Genomic DNA, 24,726 nt, shown 5'->3' on the forward strand with positions numbered 1-24,726 from the left:
AGTGAGCGACAGAGAGACAGTCAGGGAGAGTGAGCGACAGAGAGACAGTCAGGGAGAGTGAGCGACAGAGAGACAGTCAGGGAGAGTGAGCGACAGAGAGACAGTCAGGGAGAGTGAGCGACAGAGAGACAGTCAGGGAGAGTGAGCGACAGAGAGACAGTCAGGGAGAGTGAGCGACAGAGAGACAGTCAGGGAGAGTGAGCGACAGAGAGACAGTCAGGGAGAGTGGGCGACAGAGAGACAGTCAGGGAGAGTGGGCGACAGAGAGACAGTCAGGGAGAGTGGGCGACAGAGAGACAGTCAGGGAGAGTGGGCGACAGAGAGACAGTCAGGGAGAATGAGTGAGTGACAGAGAGACAGTCAGGGAGAGTGGGCGACAGAGAGACAGACAGGGAGAATGAGTGAGTGACAGAGAGACAGGCGGGCAGAGCGAGTGACAGATGGGTGACGAAAGTGAGTGACAGAGAGACAGGCGGGGAGAGAGAGAGTGACATAGAGACAGAACCCTTAGGCTGTGTTCACATGTTGCGTTTTGTTTGCATTAACGCATGCATTTTCAAATGCATCACAACAGCTGAGAAGAGGAGATTTGCCTAATTACATTGTTAGCATTGAGTTTACAAAATGCAAGTGACAGGGGATGTGAGCGACAGAGAGACAGTCAGGGAGAGTGAGCGACAGAGAGACAGTCAGGGAGAGTGAGCGACAGAGAGACAGTCAGGGAGAGTGAGCGACAGAGAGACAGTCAGGGAGAGTGAGCGACAGAGAGACAGTCAGGGAGAGTGAGCGACAGAGAGACAGTCAGGAAAAGTGTGCGACAGAGAGACAGGCAGGGAGAGTGGGCGACAGAGAGACAGACAGGGAGAGTGAGTGAGTGACAGAGAGACAGGCGGGCAGAGCGAGTGACAGATAGGCGGCGAGAGTGAGTGACAGAGAGACAGGCGGGGAGAGAGAGTGAGTGACATAGAGACAGACTGGGAGAGAGAGTGTGTGACATAGAGACAGACTGGGAGAGTGAGTGTCAGTGAGCGACAGACATGGAGAGTAACTAAGAGACAGACAGGGGGAGTGCATAAGTGATAGAGAGACAACCAGTGAGTGTGAATGAGAAACAGGCGGGCGGAGTGACTGACAGAGACAGGTGGGGAGAGTTTGGGACTGAGTGAGAGACAGGCAGGGAGTGTGAATGACAGATAGTAGGCCAGTGAGTGTGAGTGAGAGACAGACAGACAGGGAGAGTAACTGAGAGACAGGCAGGGAGAGTGAGTGACAGACACTGTTATAGCTAAGAGCACTTATTTACTGCCGGACAACGCCGGAATCTACAGCTAGTTGAAAATATAAGCAGAATGTAAATCTGGAAATCTTATAATGCTGCTTTTACTTGAGGGGGAGTTTTGATCATTTGGTGGGGAGGAGATCATTGATTCATCAGAGATACCACACTTACTGTGGATGCATCTTGTACAAAGATCCATCAATGCCGACTGTAGTGCGCAGCCTGGGAACACCTTTATTGTCCCGAAGACGGGCTAGGATCCCACCTAGTGTAGCAGCTATAAGGTTGGCAGAGCGGAAGGAAACAATCGTGCAGACATGTTGGACAGCTATGCAGTCTTCATGGGAAGGTTCAACCCCTAGTCTGGTCAATATGTCTTTGGCTTTGCTTAAACCTTCTTTGCTCCTAGGAAAGACAATACATATTTTTTTTTTAAATAATCCAAAAATACTGGTAACACTTTGTAAAATGTTTTGATATAACTAGGTATAAACACGGAATGGGGCATCACAACTATGACTCTTTTTTTGGGGGGGGGGGGCTTATATTTATAAGACTGAGGATCAAGCATGAAATAGAAATCTTCATAGAAAAGATACTCTAGTCCTGGGATTAAAAAATGAAAGAATTCCAATTGTAACTTCTAAATTCTTAATAATATAAAGAATATAATTTGAAACGCATCGCAAGGTTGCATTTCCTCTTCCGAAGTGCTAACCTTTACACTGTTTGCTGTTTTATAATTTTTTTAAGGGATTTTCAATAAACAATGGTTTTAAGGACGCCGGTATACCTTCATTTTTTCATGTTGTCTATCTGGTAGTCAGTGGGATCTTACAGGCAAACCATGAAGGACTACGTGGACATGTTTGAAATACACTTTGGTGATTTTTTTTTTTATAGCCCTAAGACTCAACCAACTCAGGGTCATAACTCAAAACCCAAACTATTATTGATCAAAGTATATCCAAGGTGATCGGAGAAGTCCTTCTCTGATCACCTTGGATATACTTTGAGGGTTTCTACACCGGGGAAACCTCCACCGGCAAGGACGAGGCAGCGCAACCATCAAAGGTGAGCAAAATATTCCTACACTTTGACAGCTTTGGGAAACCCACATTTATTTGCACCATGGAGCGCCTGTCTTCTTTTTTTCTGTTCTCTAGTAAACTATTATTGAGGACTCCCTTAGTAATATCTCTTTGTAGGTTGCAATAAGGACACCATGTCAGAAAAGTTATTTCTTTGGGTCTTGAAATATATCTAACATGGGGTTTTACTGTAATACTTAGCAACTTACTTCTCTATGGCAGATACATGTTTAGTTTCAAATTTCCCTCTAGTTAACAGCTCTGGAGTGATTCTTCCTTCGAAAAGAAGTCCTTCTTTAGCCATTTTGACTAAGATAAGTCTGACAAGTTCTCCCATGTACATCCCACTGACCATCTTTTCAAACCTGCATTGAAGAAAAAACAAAATTGCTGAAATTGACATTCTAAAATGCAATTGATGTAGAAATGGAAACTTGTTATTCAATAAATTTGTACCCCTTACCAATTATTTAATATTTTCCTGTTGTACATTTAGCACACATGTCTATAGGTCATTACTAGAGATGAGGGGACACAATGGTCGGGTTTAGGCTACATTCACACGAATGTATGGGGGACGTATATACGGCCGACGTATTTACGGCCGACGTATATACGGCTGACGTATATACGGCGTATATACGTCCCCCAAACACTTCTATGGGCTCATGGGACTTCACGGGAACGGTACGGTGCGCTGTATATTCCTATGGAGAGGGGCGGGGTAAGCTGCTCTCATCCTCTGCGTAGATGTATGCCCGCCGAACATACATCGTGTGAATGTAGCCTTAGGGTTCGGCTGTCTGACCAGGACATCTTGCCAGATTGGCTGCTGCAGTAGCCATGGCTAGGATTGGCCACGAGTGTCTCCCTGGCCAATCATAGGCACATGCCAGTTTACAGGGGTGTCAATTTGCCGGATTGGCTGTTCGTCCGCCAATCCAGCAAAGTGTCCAGGGAAAGTGGCAGAACCCCAATGGAGAACCCGACCATCAGGTCCTCTCATCTCTATCTATTAGCCTATAAATCAATATTTTTACATTTTATGAAGCTAATTACTTACAGCTGTTTTCCAGGATTCAGCGAACCTCTATCAATCTCTCTATCAAATTCAGTCCTTATATCTTCCAGAGATCCATCATCCCCAAAAGCTCCCCATTCAGTGTTAATGCACATTCGGCCCTCATCTCCTTCTACTAAATCAATGTGCCTCAGTTCCTCCATGTAGCAGGCGTTAGTTCCAGTACCTTGGAAAATAAATCACTGTAAGCCAATTGTCAGAATATCAATTTTCAGTATCATAAAATATTGAAATCATGTTACCAATGATTATTCCAACTTCACATCGCTGATCGTCAAATCCACAAGTCATCATGGTCCCAACAGTATCATTTACAACGGCCATAATGTCTGCATCATAGTCCTAGAGAACAATTTATTGAAATAATTTATTACTGATAAAACCTTAAAATGCTTTACAGGTTAACAAGAGAACATACATTCATAATGTATAGGTAAAATAAGTGGGGTCCCTTCATTTTAATCTTTCTATTGCAGTTTCATTAATTCCACTTTCTCTCTTTAGTTGAGTAAAAGTGCTACCAGCTTCTCAGACTATACTATGCACACTGTGGTAGTCTGAGGAACACCCCCTGCTCTTAGCTGCCCAATAGAAGAGATGGTGGGAGGATCTTAGTTTACCAAATTAAACCATGTATTGACCAGTTGAAAGAAATGAATAGGAATCATGGGAAAAAGAGCCATTTATAACTAGGGTAATAGATAATTACTTAATTCTCTGACTATATCAATTAAATTAGCATACATTAGTAAAATCTGCATAGATTAGTCATCTGCAACCATCTGTACCTCTAAAAGGAATAACTCTGGAAAAGTTAGACCAATAGATACAAGGAAATGTAATACCCTCCATTTTTCATTATATATATAAAATTTGGGGGAGATTTATCAGAAGTTTCAGAGAGCAGAACTGTTCTAGTTGTCTATGGCCACCAATCAGAGATCAGCTTTCATTTTCCCACAGCTGTTTATAAAATGAAAGCTGAGCTCTGATTGGTTTCTATGGGTAAATGAAACAGTTTTACCTCTGATACTTTTGATAAATCTCCCCCGATTTGTTTTCAGGAGATTTTTCCTCTCTGTAATATTTTTAACAAAAAAAAAAACAGGCTCACCCCTCGTTTCTTGATGGCTTTGTTCAGAAGTTTAACCACGTCCATTCCTTCTACTCCACTAGCCTTGAATCGCTTGGTCCATGTGAGCAAGACACCCTGTGAAAAGGAGTCTATAATAAGTGATATGTTCTCTCAATATATAGTAAATCTTCTATAGTAGCTGAACTACAGAAATAGCAGTCTACAGAAAAGAAAGAAGAATTAAGAAGAAGTTTCGAAATTTTGAAAAAAATAGCAACTTCTATGTCCATAGGATGTCCTTCAGCATCTAAAGCAGGATATTATTTAATAATCATAAGGTATAATGATTCAGTTAAATTAGTCTAGAATTGTAGTACTAGTCACCAATCAATGGCATCAGTTTTATACCTGGACTCTGGTGATTGAGGTTGGAGACCAAAGGTGTCTTTGCCACGTCAGAGGAAAGCGGTGCTATAAATGGTAGGTACAAGACAACTGAAGGGGGCCCTTGATCAAGACCCAGGAACTTCAACCTACTTCAGGTAAGGTTGAGGCATACTAATTGAGGGGTGAGTGATGGTTCCACCACGATTCACCACAGAAGTCCAATATTCAAGAAGTGTCCAAAGCAGAACGTGATACAGTTTTTAATGTTTTATTGAGCGGCACATAAGGAAGGAATATGTCCCAAAACACTGCTCTATGTAAGTATAAACTCCACAATTAAACACTGAAAAATGTATCCGGATCTGGACTCTTCTTACATACTAGTCACAATAGGGTTAGGTTACCTCATCTAATTTGGACTGGCTGCATGGGAAGGAAAAGGTGAATCCAACAGGCAGTTTCTTGTCTTTGATCTGCTTCTTCTCCATGAAATCTCCAAGGCATTCAGCTACATAGTCAAAAAGCTTAATGAATAAAGAATAATATTGTGTTACAAGACTGGTACAAAAAAATCAATTATAATAGCTATGATAATCTTCCTGACCAATTGGGTAAGGAGGTGTCTAATGCAGAAGACATTTCCATGACATGCTTATCATAACTAAGCCAAGTCATACATGTGCCATTAGATATCTTGGCCAACAGTTATTCGTTCAGACAGAGACTGCAGGTGTAGCAAGTGGGAGAGGGGATTTAGTAATTGACAGGCACCTCTGGTGGTCCCTTCAGAACAAAATCAAGTTGTGATATCTCCATTATAGCCGTTCCGATCCTGTTCAAAATGGGGGGTTCGGCAGAGATTTATCATTCATATGACCACCGTGCCATATGATACAATAATTTCACAGGTTTGTAATATAGGATAAAAAGGGATTCAACCCTAATATGCTAAAATCTAAATTCTTGTAATTTCTTTCCCCAACACGTTGTGATAGCGCCATATGATGTTCGATCCTGTTCAAAATGGCGGCTGCAGGAGATATTTATCATGCATATGACCACCGTACCATATGATACAATGGGGCACATTTACTAATTCTGGCGCAAGCACGACTGTCGGCATTGGAGATCAGTCTCCAGAAAGCACAGCCCGATGTTTTAAAGTGGCGCACGGCTGTAAGTAAACAATGGGATAGACGGTAATAATCAGTCGTGCGCCATAAAAATGCCAATGTTAATGAGATATGCGCCAAAAGCTTTCATGGACTGCGCCTTAATTTTGCTTTCTGACCATTTTTTTTCCTGATCTATTGTGCGCCAAAAATTGCGCCTAAAATATGTGCCTACAAAATACACATAAATGTGATAGATAGTGTGGAAAAGTTAGGCCACGCCCACTTGCGTAAAAAAAAAAAAAAAGACGGAGGAGGCGGGATAGTCGGAAACATCTGTTCTTTCTGGCGCAAACTCATTATAAATGATCCGCAACAATTCTGCGCCCCAAAAAAACAAAAGATCCCAACATTTTTTAGGCGCAGATACGATAATACATGTCCCCCAATAAGTTACAATCAGTGACCCATGTGAGTACTGTGTTATGCATGCCTGGCACGGTGGCTGGGCATGCATGTCACTGCTCTCTTCAGATGAGGTAGTAACAGTCTTCTAGTCCTGTGATCAAAGAAGAAAGGATCTCCAAGAATTAGTACGGGACTTATCCCATTTCCTGTGGATAAGGAAGGTGTGAGAGGGAAAATCTGGAATAGGCCACGATTTGTGACTTGTTTAGTCAACAAAAGTAGCACAAATGGTACAATAAATTCCCCTCTTTAACTGCATAATATTGTTTCTTAGCAATTATTAGTTAATGCTACAACAATCTCATATTTCCCGTGAATATTTTTTCTGTGTAGCCCTGGCCTAATGATAGTAATTAAAGGAAGACTCATTGGGACAATTTTCCCATGTATACAATCTTTTTGTTTAGCTCATGGAGCTATTGTCTGGGATAGAAATAGCAGATGCTGGATACAATGTAAGGTGAGGAATGATTGATTTTAGTCATGAATGGACACAAAGGTTAATTGTGAAGGTCAGCTCTTTACTAAGCTATTGTTTCCTTAATATTCCTTAGCAACCCCATCACCCGCACATTGACCATCACTGTCCTGACTAGATGGAATAAGTCATTGTTACTTAGACACCAAGTTTCCCACAACATGGAAAAACATTGATTGAAACTGTGACCTCCTGATAATGCAGGTGTCCGGCAGCACAGCGCAGCGATGTGCCTCTGGGACTCTTCCACATGAGGTCTGAATTACTGTTCACGCATAGGCTATAGGGAGCGCACAGGCGTGGGGCAGGGAGAAGTTGCAATTCCTGGCCCCCGAATTGGAAATTGCGAATAAATCACAACTTGTATGTCTGTTTTCAGACAATGTGGCCCATTGTATCTGATTATTTCTTATACTGAGTTGTGGTTATAGCGGAGAAATGCAATGAGCATAAGGATCGGGGGGGGGGGGGGGAGATTGGTATCTTAAAGGGACAATATCACCAGCTTTAACGTCACCAAACTAATAGCACCCTCAAACTAAATATCCTTCCTAGCCCTCTGTTATGTGATAATCTCGCCAGTTGACCTAAAACAAATTGTCCTCCATTAAAGCTCTTTCATCAGAGGTAAATCTACTCCTCAACAAGCCAATGCTTGTTCTGCAAACACTACCAAGCACATTCATTCTGACAGGTGGATGGGTAGAAGGAAACATAAACCTAAAAATGTTTGCTAAACCAGAAACTATGTACTTCATCAACAAAATAGGACTTAAATGTCTTGCTCTTTGTCTCTGGTTCCTTGATCTACCAATTTTGTTCATTTATTGCTTCCAGGTTATAGCAAATAAAGTGTTTGGTGAGCAAATATACCTGTGTAAGCAGAAGGAGCTACCCCCATTAATGGACTGTCTTTAAATGTAATTTCCTAAAAGGCGTAATTTAAGATCAAAGAAACTCAGAACTGCCTTAAAATTCACACAGAGACTATAGAAGGCATGACAGCGAGTTATTTCGTGAACTTGGAAACCTCTTATGCCAAAAGTACACTGGAGCCGCACTGACCTGGAAAAGTGGTGTACACTATGATATGTAATACACAAGTATAAATTTGCACATTGTGGTTCAATTGGCTTCTTATAATTGATGCTTTAACAGCTCATATATTAGATAGAGCCTTCTATGAGAATTACTACGTGCAATGTTTTTATCGTATACCCACAACCGAAGATTGTGCAGTGTGCACAGAGCCTAAGATGTTTTTGTTTTGAATAATACTTACACGTCGGGCTCACCTCTCCTCTCCAGCGCGCCCGACGTGTGCCGCCATATATATATATTTTAAGGGGAAGGAGGGCCCCACGCAGAAATCTGCTATGGGGCCCAGCCTCTCCTAGTTACGCTCCTGAGTCCTCGCATCAAACAGAAATATGCCTGCTAGCCAAACATGTTTAGGAGCCTGAGGCTGATGCCACACGCACTGCTTTGTCTGTGTTTGCAAACGCAAACAAAGCCGCGCCCACCGGGGCGGGCCGTGGCCCGATCGCGATCGGGAACGAGCCGCCAGTGTTTTGCGTTAATTGAAAGTGGTGCGTGTGGCACCAGCCTTAACGGGAATTTTAGCTACCGTAAGTATTATTTAAATTAATCACAACTTTTTAAGAAGCTCTTTCACTCGTACAGTGTGTGAACTGTGAATGTTTTCTGGTTACTATATGACTTATGTTCTGGATTTTTTAAAGTTTTTTCCTTCTGCAGTCTCAAGTGTTTCCTGTCTCTCACATCTTACAGGACATAGCAGAAAAACAATAATGATGTGACAAAAGCACTTGGAGTAATGTAGATGCCTTCCTGTTAGCCAATTCATTGTTATCGTCTCTTCTTTTACTGAGCGTATGCTTCCTCACTCCTCCCCCTACCTCTGCGTAGACTTCTACTAGAGATGTGTCATTTGCGAAAGAACCGGCTCTATTAACCCCGCCCCTAACCGCCGCACCACGCCCACTTTAACCTGATACAAGTGGGTTAAAAGTGGAGTGGTGTGTGGTGATTGACTGGCCTGTGGGTCCAAATTATATATTTAATAGGCAGCTGTTCAGAAACCAGAAGAGCCGGCTCACTAAGAAGAGCCATAATTCCCATCACTAACTTCTACCTGGTATGTACTTACTTGTTATTTCCTACTTACAACTGCAGTCCACTAAGGGAGACAAGATGTAAGTTTAGAAGGTGGATAGAGGAAAAAGCCAGGTAAGTGGAGAAAGCAGCATTTTTCTTTGCTATATTGTGAAATTTAACTCTTTGCTTATTATATTTCCTGATTATTTTCCTTTCCTGATTATAGGGAACATTGCCTCTGACATATGCATTGTCTTACCCGCGTTCCAGTGCCATGAATAATGTCCTCAGGTGTGTCATATATGTCACTTTCCATCTGCACCGTCTGCTTCTTTTCGTGCGACACCTTCACGCGCAGAATCCGAAAATGTGATCCACCAAGATCCAGCGCAATAAAGTCTCCCTTTTCTGTTTGAGAAGAGGAGAATTGTACATATTGTGAGATGGGCATGGCTACACTTTCTGTGATAGTAGGACAGCTTCCTATAATTACAGACATTTTACTGCACGTAAGTAAACACTAGAACAGATGTCCCTTTATCAAGCCTGAGTGACTCCAGAGCTGCACTCTCACTAAACACTGGATAATTCAGAATGTACATATAAGTGGCTAATGTGGTGACAGTTATATGACATTACCTACAATATAATTAAGCAATGCAAACAGTATGCTCCTTACCTCCGCTCCAGTGCAGCTCCTCTGCTGGTATACAGATATCACAGCCCTGCTACTAGCTGCGGCCTGTTAATGATGACATTAACCCTGAACCTCTGTATACCAACAGAGGCCAGCATTAACAAGGATCGACGGAAAGTCTGAGGAAAGTATAAATTCTTTATTATTTTTACACGACCTGGGTCCAATTCTTAAAAAAAATTATTGTACCCAGACTGCTCCTTTAATAATAAAGATTAAAATAACTACACAGCATTAAAGAGAACCCGTCATGCAAAATAACCCCCCTAAACTAAATATATTTTCATAAACTGCCATTAGAGAGCATTGCCTCTATCCCTTCATTGTCCCTCTACATGCCTGTAAACCTAAGCAATGAGGTCCTAAAGCTGTATGCAAATGACCTGTGAAGTGTCCAATGAAGCATTAGCATATTCAAGCTGTCCACTCTATTCATGAGTGGGAGGCACAACCACACCCCCAGTGCATGACTGACAGCCTGTATAATGGTGTGAGGCTGTATAATGATGTGCTTCCTGGTGCTGGTGGCCACGCCCCCTGCAGCCTGTGTGTGCATGTGTGTGTGTACAGGAGAGATACAGCAGCTCCATGCAGCCATGTTACAGCAGAACATGTCAGATTCATGTGTAGCTGATGTCTGTGTCTCTCACCTGTATATTAGGAGGATGCAGCATGTCAGCAGATGCAGCACACACACTAGCCATACTTTACTATACATTACACACAGACATGAGCAGGGGGAGGAGAGGGGAGGGGTAACAGGGGTGACATCACTGCCTCTGACCATGTGACCAGCCTCATTTACATAATAAAAAATAGATGATTTTACAATGAATAATGTATGAAATAACTAGATAAAGGCTGGGATGGGATCCTTGTGAGCTGCTCCAACAGGTAGTAGTGACAGGACAAGTGACACAGACCTGATGACAGGTGTCCTTTAACACAGTAATTGCTTTTAAGACGCGTTGACACGTGCCAATAGCATTGCGTTTACAAGCGCAACAAATACAGATTGTTAGGCAAACACCCTTTTTATGCCAAAAAAAGATGACACAAGGAACACACACGGACCTACTTTGTGACCACGGGGGGAAATACTGTTGACACATAGGGGCTTATTTACTATGGGTCCGCAGCCGCACTTTAGTTGGATTTTCCGACATTTTCGGGGATTGCACGCCTGTGAAAGGTATTTAGCAGGGGATTGTGTCACACGCGATCGGATTTTGGTGCAGCGGCGCCAGCTTCCATGCGACAGAAATTCGGGGATAGTGGCGTCGGACGATCCGACTGATTCGGACTGAGCGCAGGATTTAACATTCAATTTGTGTCGCAAGACAATGCACTTACATGCACCGGGAAGAAGAAGGTGAACTCCAGCGGACCTGAGCGGGGAAGCGACACATGGAGGATATCGGGCGCACGATCTTAGTGAATCATGGCAGAGTGACTTTCGGTGAACTCCTCCGGACAGGTAAGTAGATGTGCCCCAGGGTCGTAAAAAAAACAGCCAATAGAGCTTTTTTTTAGAGCTGTAGGAGGCCTTCAACTTAGTTGTTCAGTTTTTGTTTTTTTTTTTGCTTTTAAGAAAAACTAAAACAGATCAAAGTGAAGTGATTGTTTTGTTTGGACTGAGCTCTGAAACCTGTTCGCAGATACCAGGGAATGTCTATTAAATAATTTACTCTCTGAATCTTGATAGCCGCAGTAGCTAAGTAGCTATTGACGTGACGTCAGACGCATGCTGTAATTATCCTGCCATAACAATGAGAAGAGTATGAGGAAGTACATTGCACGTTCCCAGACATGTTCAATCCTGATCACTCTTCTCTTGTCGGCCAAGGTGCTGCTTTTTGGAGAATACAAGGGTCATTCTAATAAAATTTTGCAAGCAGCCTATTTCCAAGCTAACAAATGATAATTTTTCGGTGCCGCATGATAGATATAGTAATGACTAGATATATAAGTAACGACTGTTCCCTCTATAGAAGGGATTCTACATTCATAATACATCAAGTAGCAGTTGTTTAACAAGGCCATAAAATCCATGCGGAATAGTGTGTGTTTGCATGTAGAACACACACACTAGCAAACAAATATACTGAGGGTCATAGGTGAAAGCTGACAGGATGTATTTAAAAAGATAACACTGCCCCTGATACTCTATAGTAGGAGGACCACATTCATTAAAGTGTTTGCAATAGTTTTTTGGCTGAATAGAATGTGCACTAATTTTGAGAAATGTTGGCCAGGTTTGTTAAGGATAAAAGGCTGATATAACAAGGATGTTACTTAAGAGAGGACCTGAACAACCAACTGTCTTGTGTATTTTATGTTATTGTTTAAAAGTTTAAAATACATTTTATTTTGTTGTGATACTTTTTTCTTTTTTTTCTTTTTGATCGGAAAATTAGACTTTTACTTATTCTATATCTATGAGGAGTACAAAGATAGCAGTCACATCCAGGTCACAGTCCTTGAATGACCTAGAAGCCCCTCTACCACACAGGAAGGCACCAGTGCTATAAATAGCGCTTTCTAAGTATAGGGCCCTAATACAGATTTTACAATTGATCAGAGGACCTGAGGTTATACCTCTTGTAATAAAAAGTGCTAAAACCAAAAAATGTTTCACTTTGATGATGTATACTTAAGAAATATAACTCGTTCATACTCTTTTACCTTCAACCGTGAATTGCATTAAGAGGTATTCATAACTTTAGGGGGTGCAGAGGCTGCGGTTGTACCAGGGCCCAAGAGGTTTAGGGGGCCCTTATGGTGTCACTTTCCCATATGAGAAGACTATTACTATAAACCATACATTATAGTCGGGGGCCTGGCACAGGCTTTGCCCTGGGGCCCATCAGCTTCTAGTTACGCCACTGAGTATCCGGTAAATACTAAAACAAGTGCATTATATACAGATAATGTATATACTCAGGTCACCCGTAACAAAGCAGAGCAGATGCTCTGGTGTCACAGACAGACCTTCAGATTGAACCTCACTGTCCTTCTCATCTTGATAACACCGGGTATTTTTAACTAACCTGTTGCTCAGCTGCCATTGCCTTCAGGCTAAATATAGGAAGACAAGAAACCAGAGACACTGACAACAGCAGCCAGAAATGGCGACTTTGAAATGTCACACAGTAAATATCATCAGCCCCTTGCACTAGCAAAGCCAAGGAAGAGGTTAACATGACTACATCAGGAAAATACATTTTTTTTTCAGTGCGGTGTTTATAAGAATTGTAAGGCATTAAAGGGGTCGTGGCCACTCTTTTACATAAAATGCCAATCTGCCTTTACTGCCTTAAAGGGGTTGTCCACTATAAGCACATCCCAGCAAATAATTGATAATTTGTGTAATGAAAAGTTATAAAATTTCCCAATATACTTTCTGAATCCATTTTTTACGGTTTTCTAGATCTCTGCTTGCTTTGTTCCTGCTGTCGTGCAACCGGAAGCTTCAACGTTTACTTCCTGTAGAGAAACACTGGTCCATGGTCATGTGATGTTACACAGGTGCATGGCTCGTTATAACACACGCTGTAATGAGAGCTCTGTGATGCTAACGAACCATGCACCTGCGTGACATCACATGACCATGGACCAGTGTTTATGAACAATGAAGCTTCCTACATGACAAATCCAGAAAACTGCTGAGAATTTATACAGAAATTATATTGGAAAATTTTATACATTTTAATTACACAAACAACATTAATTATTTGCTTGAATGTGTTTAAAGCGGACAACCCCTTTAATAATAATTCCTGAATGTTCAACAATTGATTAATCATCCCTGATGTTTCCTTTAGTGCTGTCTGTAAACTCTCTATAGATCTTTGTATACATTTTTGAGATCTGATAAATAGGGGGGACCTGCAGGAGGAGATTATGGCTCATCCTGCTCCCCCCTCCCACCTCCCTGAGGCTATCAGTGACACGGACTGACTGAAAACAAAAAACACACTGGAGGTTGCCATTAGGACGGACTGAGGTAGTAAGAAACAAGAAGTTGTTTATATTGCAGGGAGCGGCATGTGGATAACAGGGAAAGGCTGAAACTCTCACAGGAGCCAAAGACACATATGCCCATAGGCTAATGGAAGAGATTCATTCAAAAGTGGCCAACCGCAGTCCACCAAGAGGAGAAGATGATGGATGGGATCGAGAGAAAAAATAAATAAGAATTTTTTTTTGTAAAACATTTATTTGGGATAAAATAAAACATTCTTATTTCACCTGTTTTTCTCTCGCTCCCGTCCTTCATTTTTTCCTCTTGTTGCACAGCCATTAACTTGCTTTGCCCCCTTTTGGATCTTCCTAATTTTCTGAAATATGATGTGGCACTACATGTCATAGAGATGTGAATACCCAGGGGCGTAACTACAGCGGTAGCAGCCATAGCAGCCGCCATGGGGCCCACAGTGTCAGGGGGCCCCGGCATCTGACCAGACACATTGAAGAATGAAAGATAAGCTCCATTATATAGAGCTTATACATCATATACACAATTATACACATTGTACAGCATATTTATCAGTGCATAAATGTGTGTAAGAGCGTATAAATGTTATAAATGTTTGAGTATACAAATGTGTACAGGGCACCATTCAAACATCTGCTATGGGGCCCTGCCTCTCCTAGTTACGCCCCTGTGAATACGACTTATATTTCTAAAAAGTATGCACGGTCAGGGTGGACAAGGATCCTCCATGTGGGTCTAGTCTCTGGAACATAATAATGGGCCGACAAGATCCGCCAGAAGACAAAACCACTTTGAGGTGAGTGAAGCGATCATTCAGGTGTATTTTAAGGGATTATTCAAACATTTATAAAATGCTTAAAACTTTATTGTCCTGTCATACAAAACATCATGCTTGAGAAAGGATCATAAAAGGCTAAAACCATGCATGGTGTTTCAAATAATGGGACAATGAAGATTTTATGGAATGCTGATGTCATACTTTTTCCTGACAAGGCAGGATCTGGCCTGTCCCGACTTTCTGCTGCATTCCTCTTTCAAAGTTTGTGGGGATCTTTCCATCCCTACATAAACTACTATTAGATCTAACTGATGATACATTGTACATGGACATGGAGAGGTCCTGTCTAGACAAGGGATAGGTTCAAGAATAATTTACCCTTAGTATAGCTTTGGTAAGTTATGATTAATCAAAGATTATATAATAATAATAATTCTTTATTATTACGCAGCGCTGCACAAAGCATGTCAAATTGGTCCCTGTCCCCATGGGGCTCACAATCTAAACAACCTAACAGTATGTTTTGGAGTGTGGGAGGAAACCGGAGGACCTGGAGGAAACCCACTCAAACACGGAGAGAACATACAAACTCTTTGCAGTGGCTTATTATAGCAATATCATCCATTCAATTAGACTAAAGAAGGGCTGGGGTGGTTAAAGAGTCATTTTTCATAGTCTTTGAACTTTACAGGCAGGGTAACAATCTGTTCCTAACGTCCAAGTGTTTTGTTTCCCAACTTGTAACCAGGATAATCCACTAGACTAAGCAAGATGTTTCCTTCTGTAATGTGACTGTGACTTCTCAGAAGAATAAACATAGAGGACACAAATCTTAATGCCATCTTGTAATCTAAGACCGGATTCACACTCGGACTCTATTGTTGTCGACAATTTACTGCCCTTCTAAGGGGTAATTAGGTGCAATAAAAATAACAGAGGTGGCAGTAGAGGGAAACTATTTACTAAAAGCTTAAGGCTACATTCATATCATGTTTTTCCCACAGATACAATGACGTATAGATCTTCCCATTCTTGCCCCTACCCTTGGAAGGAGCAAATCACTGGCTGCTACTGCTGTTGAGAGTGTTTCCCCAATGGTGTCTATAGTCCAGTGGTGGCGATCCTATGGCACGGATGCCAGAGGCATTACCCAAAGAATCTTCCTGCAGTTCCAAGATGCTGCTTTCAGTCACATTTTGATACTTACTTCGATACTTGGGACTGTAGGAAGAGGGAGAATTAGTCAGGGCTGAATTATCTTTGGAGCACCTCCTGCTGGCCCCACGATTCTCTGTGTACAGAGGGACACTGGAAAGAAGCTAAAATGATGAAAATTTTCCATCTTTCTACTGTGTTGCTTTCCTTGAAAGTTGTAGAACAGGGAGCAATAAGTTAATGCTTTAGTTTTTGGTTGGCACCTCGCAATAAATAAGCAGGGTTTCGGGTTGCAGTTTGGGCACTCGGGCTCTAAAAGGTTCGCCATCACTGCTACAGTCTGTTCTAATATGGACAATTACATTAATCCGTCCCCCAACAGCTCTAATGATCTGTAATGATCTCCAATGAGCGTATGTGTCACAGGAGAAAGCAGGATGGAAGGTTGTAGGTTTCTGCGTATTTCCAACCTGTGATATCCACAGGATACAAGAAAATAAAGGATGTCTCCATATGTCTCCATGTACCAGTATATGTCTATGCATACGCTCATTGTGGGAGGTTTATCAATAGTCCTGCTTCTTGCGATAATCTAAAAAGCAGAGGAGCTCCTAAAGAACTAATTGAAGTGACGTTGGGATTTATTTTTTTTAAATAATTGCAAAATCATCTCAAGAAGAGTAAAAAGCAGCACATACACCAGGATGGGAGGGGAGTGACCTTACAATTATTTTTAAAAAGTTGCATGTTATAAATCTGGCTTCATGTAGAATTGCAATAGCAGTGATTCTTTGTTTAAGCCACTATTTCTGAGAGGGAGGAAAAAAGCCTTTCCGATTTTTTCGCCACTTTTTTACGCCAAAAAGTTGATGATAAATAACCCCAATTGTATACTTCAGGAGCTCCCCTGGCATACACATAGGACGTGATGTGAATGTAGACTAAATACACATTTGTTTAGTTAGTATGCTTCATTAAAGGGGTTTTCCCACCAAACAGGATAGGGCCTAACTTTCTGATCGATGGGGTTCTCAGTGATAAGACAGATCACAAAAAAAGGAGGTACCTTGGACCATGTTGAACCTAACACCAGTCCTGGTTCTGGAAGTTTTCAAGGATTCTTGTAAAACACATTTAAAGGGAACCTACCACCACAAATCTATCTATAAAAGGTAGATTGGGTGGTAGGTGGATCAATGGGACGTGAGGATAGCCCTTTAAGAGGCTAATAATCCTCACGTCCCCACACTTTTTTGTTAACTTTTATTAAACTTGTATGCAAATTTACTTATGCGGCTACTGGGGCGTGGAGTAGCCGCATCTGAGGTTACACGAGGCGGCTACTCCACGCCCTGGTAGCCTCTTTTCCCCTCCTACTCACCATCTTCGGCGCGCAGCTCTGCATAGCTGCGCGCCCTTGTCCGGCGATCCTGCCGTCTGCGCATGCGCAGAAGAGCGGGCCCGCGCCTGTGCGGTCACTGCTCCGAAACAGGCGCGGGCCTGCTCTTCTGCGCATGCGCAGACGGAACGATCACCGGACGAGCGCGCCGAAGATGGTGAGTAGGAGGGGAAAAGAGGCTACCGGGGCGCGGAGTAGCCGCCTCGTGTAACCTCAGATGCGGCTACTCCACGCCCCAGTAGCCGCATAAGTAAATTTGCATACAAGTTTAATAAAAGTTAACAAAAAAGTGCGGGGACGTGAGGATTAGCCCTTAAAAGGGCTATCCTCACATCCCATTGATCCACCTACCACCCGATCTACCTTTATAGGTAGATTTGTGGTGGTAGGTGCCCTTTAAGGAAAAAAGCTTCTATGACCAATTTTTCTCATTTTGTCTTGTACAGTGAGACTTCTCAGGTCCATACACAGTTGAAAGATAAGGAGAGTAAACTAAATATTTACTTCCTGCATACTTTTACAATAATACCCTTGACTATAGAGCTCTGTAAGGAGATAATTCCATCCGGTGACTTGTCTGTACAGACTTGAGTCATCAGAAACTTTATTAGCTTCTCCTTATCTATCAGCTGTTAGTGTGATTATAGGGGGGAAGACTAATTTATACACACTGCTAAAGCTACAGCTAAAAGAAAAGGTGGGAAGAAGTTTCATTCATCATCATCACCAACTTTGCCCTAGTGTCATCCTGAAGTGTATGTGCAAGTAGAATTTGAATGCATTGCAAAATATTGTATTTATCACCCACTGACTTAAAGAGGATTTGTCACCTCTGCTGGTGTTTTTTATAACAGTAAATACATGTATTCGCCATAGTATAACAATTCTGGAGCATCTTTTCTCATAGCTGTATGTTGTGAACGTGCCAACTGGGTGTCAATCTGATACTGTCCAATCAGTAAGGACAGTGTCATAATCTTCAGTTCCATCATAAAAATAAAACTAGGAACTCTAACAGGAAAAGATCCTCCCGAATTGTTATAATGTAAAATTAAATTATTTAGCAAAACACACATGTCTGGAGAGGTAAATGGATGACTTTAAATTCAGAAATTGCACTCACCATCACAATTGCAGGCAGATAAACCTCAAGTAATGACACTTCTTCAATAATAGGAGAGACAAGAATAAGCTATTTGCATGTGTATTGTCCAAAGCGCCAGTGAGCTGGTGTACTTATGTATTATAAGTTCACACAATACTGCACTGGTAATGGAGTCATAAAATAAGAGAGAACTGAACGCATGGCCAGAATAAAATTAATTACTGTATATACACAAATATAAGCCGACCCGATTATAAGCCTATGGTATCTAATTTTACCACAAAAAACCTGGCAAAATATATTGACTTGAGTATAAGCCTAGGATGGGAAATGCAGCTGCTAATCTCTAATAAAATGTCCAGTATTCTCCACTTATCAATAAAATGTCCAGTAGCATCCCCTCATTTATAAAATGTCCAGTAGTGTCCCTATAAATATAATGTCCAACAGAGTGCCACCATAAGTATAATGCTCAGCGGAGTGCCCCCATAAGTATAATGCTCAGCGGAGTGCCCCCATAAGTATAATGCTCAGCGGAGTGCCCCCATTAGTAACGTGCCCAGCAGAGTGCCCCCATAAGTATTGTGCCCAGCAGAGTGCCCCCATAAGTATTGTGCCCAGCAGAGTGCCCCCATAAGTATAATGCCCAGCAGATTGCCCCAATAAGTATAATGCCCAGCAGATTGCCCCAATAAGTATAATGCCCAGCAGAGTGCCCCCACAAGTATAATACCTAGCAGAGTGCCCTCTGACGCTGACCTCCAGCGTCCTCTTCTCTCTCCATCATCTCTTCATTTTCCGGCTGGGGCCGGCAGATGCACCTCTCTGTGAACGGCCGGCACAGAAACTATGACATCAGCAGGCGCCATCTGTTGTCCCAGCCGGGAAGCCGGAGAGATACTAAGGGGAGAAGAGGATGCTGGGGGTCAGTGCTGGAGGGTGAGTACTAACTTTATTTTTTTTATATATACTCGTGTATAAGCCGAGTAGAGGTTTTTTTCAGTACAAAAATTGTGCTGAAAAACTCTGCTTACATATTCACGAGTATATACGGTAAAATCAGGGAGATTTAAAAACATTTTTTAAAATAAAAATGAATAGAACTATTTAAAGAGACTGAAGTGTGAATTATCTACAATGTAACAATGAAAAGAAACGGTTGTCAGCAACAAATACTCTAATAGCACTAGGCAAATGTAACTAGCAAAGGAGATTAGCTACTGTTTAAAAGGCCCTGGCTCTAGCTACTTAGGAGCACAGGAGAAAGTGGGTCATTCCCTCCTGCCTAAGGTCAGCCAATGCTGCTGTATAAATACATACTAATGAGTAAAAAGGAACAACTACACAGTTCAGACTACAAGGAGTACAAGCAAAACTTGATTTAGTTACACACATAAAGATATAATGAAAGATAAAAAGCAGTATTTCCATCTTAGACACAGGATATGCCGTAAATTTCTAACAGATGTAGAACAGAGACTCACATTGTAGGAAATTAAGATGACATTCATTGGGGTACATTTACTAAGGGTCCGAACACTGCATTTTCATCAGGTTTCCCGACTTTTTACCATTTTGCCCTGAATTGCCCCGGGTTTTTTGTTATATTCAATCTGATTGTCACGCTTCGGCGCCGGCTTGCATGCGACACAAATCGAGGGGCGTGGACGTCAGACAACCCAACTGATTCGGACAAATTGCGGAATTTAAAAACGAAATTGTGTTGCAAGATCAGCACTCACATACACTGGGAAGAAAAAGGTGAACTCCAGCGGACCTCAGTGGGGGAAGCGACACATGCAGGAAATTGGACGCACGATCTTAGTGAATCGCGGCAGACCCGAAGCCTCGTCGGACAACGCAAAGCGGGAATCGCGCTGGGACGGGTAACTAAATGTGCCCCATTCTTGTGATGGGACATTCACACACGTACATACATAGGATTTTAAATGGCTGTGAACCCTTTTTCTTCATAGAATTCTATGCGGAGAATATGAAAGACATTACAGGACAAAAAGTCAATGCAAGGATAAGGTCGACGCACAAAGAAAAAACAACACAGAGATACATCTACTACTACACCTAGTCCTGTCCTCTACTGCAAATTTGTTTTGTTGTGAAGTGACCTGAGTCAGCAAAAAAAAGTATAATCTCAAGGCTATTACAATATTTCGCCTATTTAGAGCCAAATGAAGAGTTTATTTTCTAACATATCGTTCTTAATTTTATCAAACAATATGAAACAAAACTTATCTGTTCAATGAAAGAAAAATTAATCTCTCATATATCTGCTTAGTTATATAATCTGGACAAAACCTGAGCCAAAGTATTGGGAGGTGGATAAGACTAAGGGTACATTCACATGCGGTATGCCCACCGTGCGGGCATACCGCCGTGTGCTGGAGAGGAGGAGGTGACCCCTCCTCCCTCCATAGAGAATAGCGGCACACGGCCGCACACACGCTGAAAGATAGAGCATGCTGTATCTTTTGTGTGGCACCGTGTCTGCGCCGTGCCGCTATTGCCGTCTATGGGGACGTACATGCGGCCGCAAATTTGCAGCCGCATGTACGTCCCTACAGACGGCCATGTGAATGAGCCCTAAAGTGCAGCCCTACATAAAAAACCTAACAATCTGGTTTATCCTACCTGTTCCATCAGGAATCGACCTCACAAATGTTGGAAGCATTTTGACAATTGCTGTTGGGTTTGTGTCCCTCGAGAGACCATCTTCCATCTCTTTCTTGAAGCGAGACATAATATCCAATAGCGTTTCGTCTGAAAGTCGCATTGCGTACAGGTACTTGTCAATCTGAAAGTAGAAGAAAACACAACCTAAGTCAGGAAGACTAAGACCCATCCAGCACATAACTACAGTATATTGGTATATATGAACATTGTATAATACATTATCATATTGTCAGGCAGAATAATATCTCCAGGTAGATTGCAAACTTATTGCAGATTCCAACCACATGAAATCCACACAAATATCTACTGTAAATTCTTCATGTTTTATTGGACGCAACTCAGCTGAGGATTTGCTGAAAGATCCACGTCGGACAAAATTCCGCATGAAAGGCTCTGAAAGACAAGTTCCCATAGCTCTTATATCAGCTCGAGTACTTAGCAGATTCTTGGACCCCATTCCCAGATTCCTTTGTCAGGCGTCGCTACTTGACCAAGTGTGAGTCCTTCCTAAAAGCCGCCCTTTCATCAGACACACTGTAATAGATTTGGAAATTGGTGGCCATGAGTTTCTTATGTGTGCACTATAAGGAGAAACCATACAAATGCTTCATGTTTGTAACCACACATATGCTGGTGTTGATGGAAATGTAAGGGTTACACTCCTTTATTTGTTCTGGACATGCCCCATGATTCAGCCATTTTGGAGGGGAAGTCTAGAATCACTGATTTATGTGCCCTTAGATCCTTTATTATATTCTATCACTTCTGATAAGTTATTCTTGTACTTTCTTATAACTTTGTCGGAGGCGTTACTACAGTGGTAGCAGCCATAGCAGATGCTATGGAGCCCGCAATGTCAGGGGGCCCGACATGCAAATTGACACACTAAAGAATTGAGGATGTGTACTATGTATACTTATATACCTTATTTTGTGGCTTATAAGACGATTTTTAAACCCACCCCCACCCCCAACTTCTTTTCAAAAGTCGTTGGTCGTCTTATACGCTGGGTGAGAGGGGGGGGACCTTATTGATGCAAGATTCTTGCTTCGTCTTATTAGCCCAGTCATCTTATACGTCATATGTGTTACTATTCTAATTGTTAAAAGATTTGAATCTCTGCACAGTCGGATTTTACTCAATGGGGGTAAACAGTGGTGTGCTACAAGTAAGACGCGAAAGGAAATATAAGGTATAAAGATATATTCTGTTATGGGGAATGACGAAAAATCACTACTTGTCTATTACATAGACTTTTTGATTGGAAATGAACACACCCATTTAATGAATGACATTCAGCATCAATGGCTGCAGTATCTCAATTTACCATAACCCCTCTAATTAAATGAAAGCAAAAGAACTTTTAGGACAAACATGTTATACCAGGTGCGTGTGATGAGGAAATGGGGCCCAAATGATCTCTTATGTAATCTTCTAAAGTCCCCATAAAGACAAACCAGCTAACTCCATTGTGAATATCTTATTTATTTGGGAGGACCATTGTCCTTCCCCTAGCAGATGATGAAAAGGGATCAAAGAAGGATTGAACATTTTAAACTTTATCAAGTCTACGCTGCTTATTCTTCTCTTCCCACAAAAAAACCCATGCTTACTCAGTCAAGCCGATATAAGAATATAAGTACAGGCATTCCCCGGGTTACGTACAAGATAGGGTCCGGAGGTTTGTTCTTAAGTTGAATTTGTATGTAAGTCGAAACTGAATATTTTATAATTGAAGTTCTAGACAATTTTTTTTTGTCCCAGTGACAATTTTTCAAAATTTTTGCTGTAATGGGAACAAGGATTATCAATAAAGCTTCATTACAGACACCTTATAGCTGATCATTGCAGTCTGGGACTATAGTAAAGCTTCCAGAGAGCTTCACCAGAGGTCACAGTGGGCAGAGGGGTCTGTCTGTAACTAGGGGTCGTCTGTAAGTCAGGTGTCCTTAAGTAGGGGACCCGCCTGTATATAATATAAAAACTGTGAAATATCTTGTCAGAGAAAACTGATTCTTTCTCCACTTACTTGGCTTTCTCCACCCCTACCAGATCAATGTATTTCTTCCCTGAAATCTATGCTGAATTGTATCTTGCTAGCAGGATGGACAGAAGCTTAGAAAGTTGTCAGATTGCATAGAAGCCTTTGCATAGGGGATGGTGGAGCAGCACTCACAAGCCCTGAGGTAACAAAAGTTCCAGTTTGAACACAGTTAGATATTACAGAATACAAGGCAGATAATGTACAAAAAAAAAGTCTTACTCATTATTTACACACAGTGCTCTAGTGATTCAGTCAAATCTTGCTGAAAGATATGGTACACTTTAAGAATAGCTAAACTAAAATAACTGTAAAAATAGTTCTGAATATATTTTATCTTCAAAGAGACATGATAGTTGTGAGAGTTTGTGTTTCCTAACCAGAAACGTGCGGCTCTCAAATATAGTTATTGCAACTTGTATAGAACTTTCAAAGATAACGATGGAATTTTCTAGAGAAGTAACAAGCAAGATTGAGCACGTCTGATTACTAAGAACCAGCAGGAAATATTATAACTGGCTTAAGGTAAAACTCCATTCAATGAAGCTTCACCTTTTCGGAATTGTACTGTGTTTGCCAAAATGTTCTTTCATAACTGACAGAGAGAGGGGTGATGATGGCTGGGAAGCAATGCTGGGCCATGAATTTCATAGTGTAACTACAGTTACACATTCTCTGCCTTTTTGATCAAACTGGGGTCTCGGCTTTGGAATTGCAATGAGCATGAAAATGTATTGCAAGTTACCCTAAACAGAAACAATCATGTTATGATTAAAGGAATCCTACCATTTGATTTGATATAAAGCAAACATACCTTGAGAATGCTGTAGCTACACTGATGCAGAATCATATAGTGGTTTTGCTGATAAAACAATGATAATATTATGATAAGAAAGCTGTCTTGCTTCTGTGGCTGGTTCAGCACTTCTCCTAGCACATTAGTGATGCACTGCTGCACAGGATGATGCAATTCCTTGGTTGTGCCTGAAGGCAGAATAATCAATTGCTGCACCATCTCCCAGCTGCACTGTATGAGTGATCCAGCTCAGTTTGATTAGTCCTGTCTGGGCCCTGTGTGTAATACAAGCTGTAATACAAGCTCCATGTAACATGTTCAATCCAGCTTTCCCAAGGTCCTGAATGTTATAATTGTTTTTTCAGCAAATCCACTCAACTCAGGGATTAAACAAGATATGATCCTGCATCAGTGTAGCTACAGCATTCTCAAGGTATGTTTTGTGCATAATTCATCAAATAAAATGGTAGGTTTCCTTTAAGAGCATTCTATAATTTTTTTTGCGTCAGATGCTTGGGGTGGCAGTATCCTTTGTCTATCATTTTAAAATGTAACTAATAAAGGAAGTTATTATTTTTTACTTCTTTGGTGCTGGAACGTTTTTTTTCTTAATATAACTTTCTACAGCTGCAATTCAGGCAGCATTCGCTCTGTTCATTGGAACCCAGCTGGTAAAGACTGGTCAACGAGATGTGGGAGTTTTTTCTTTGAAGTTTTCCCCTGATCTGCTCTATACTTCCAAGCTTCAGCTACACTTCAGTAATCATGCCTATCCTAAAGTCCAACAAAAGTCAGGGAACTCCATCCTGTGCTCCAATGACTTCTATGGGTCTACCTAACAGGATGGCCGAAAGCTGTAGGTCTCGAGTGGATCAGGAGTACTTCCAATAACCCTCTCTGCTGATCACAGGGGGTCCAGCAGCCAAGACCCGTCATCACTGTGTGGACATATATCCTAGTCTATTGGGGCAGAAGTAT

General features: G+C 41.6%; 1 protein-coding gene across 1 annotated transcript in view; it reads right to left on the minus strand.

Moving 5' to 3' along the window:
* Positions 1-24,726, minus strand: part of LOC140106488 (hexokinase-1) — a 48,034-nt gene that overhangs the window by 14,513 nt on the left and 8,795 nt on the right. Inside the window, exons 2-9 of the mRNA XM_072130956.1 lie at positions 20,870-21,032; positions 9,349-9,497; positions 5,318-5,437; positions 4,566-4,661; positions 3,694-3,793; positions 3,434-3,617; positions 2,580-2,735; positions 1,451-1,684 (exon numbers count right to left, since the gene is read on the minus strand). Of these exons, the coding sequence (XP_071987057.1) occupies positions 1,451-1,684; positions 2,580-2,735; positions 3,434-3,617; positions 3,694-3,793; positions 4,566-4,661; positions 5,318-5,437; positions 9,349-9,497; positions 20,870-21,032 (1,202 nt within the window). The remainder of the gene's footprint in view (positions 1-1,450; positions 1,685-2,579; positions 2,736-3,433; positions 3,618-3,693; positions 3,794-4,565; positions 4,662-5,317; positions 5,438-9,348; positions 9,498-20,869; positions 21,033-24,726) is intronic.

Source organism: Engystomops pustulosus, chromosome 11, assembly GCF_040894005.1.
Source record: "Engystomops pustulosus chromosome 11, aEngPut4.maternal, whole genome shotgun sequence".
Lineage (NCBI taxonomy): Eukaryota > Metazoa > Chordata > Amphibia > Anura > Leptodactylidae > Engystomops > Engystomops pustulosus.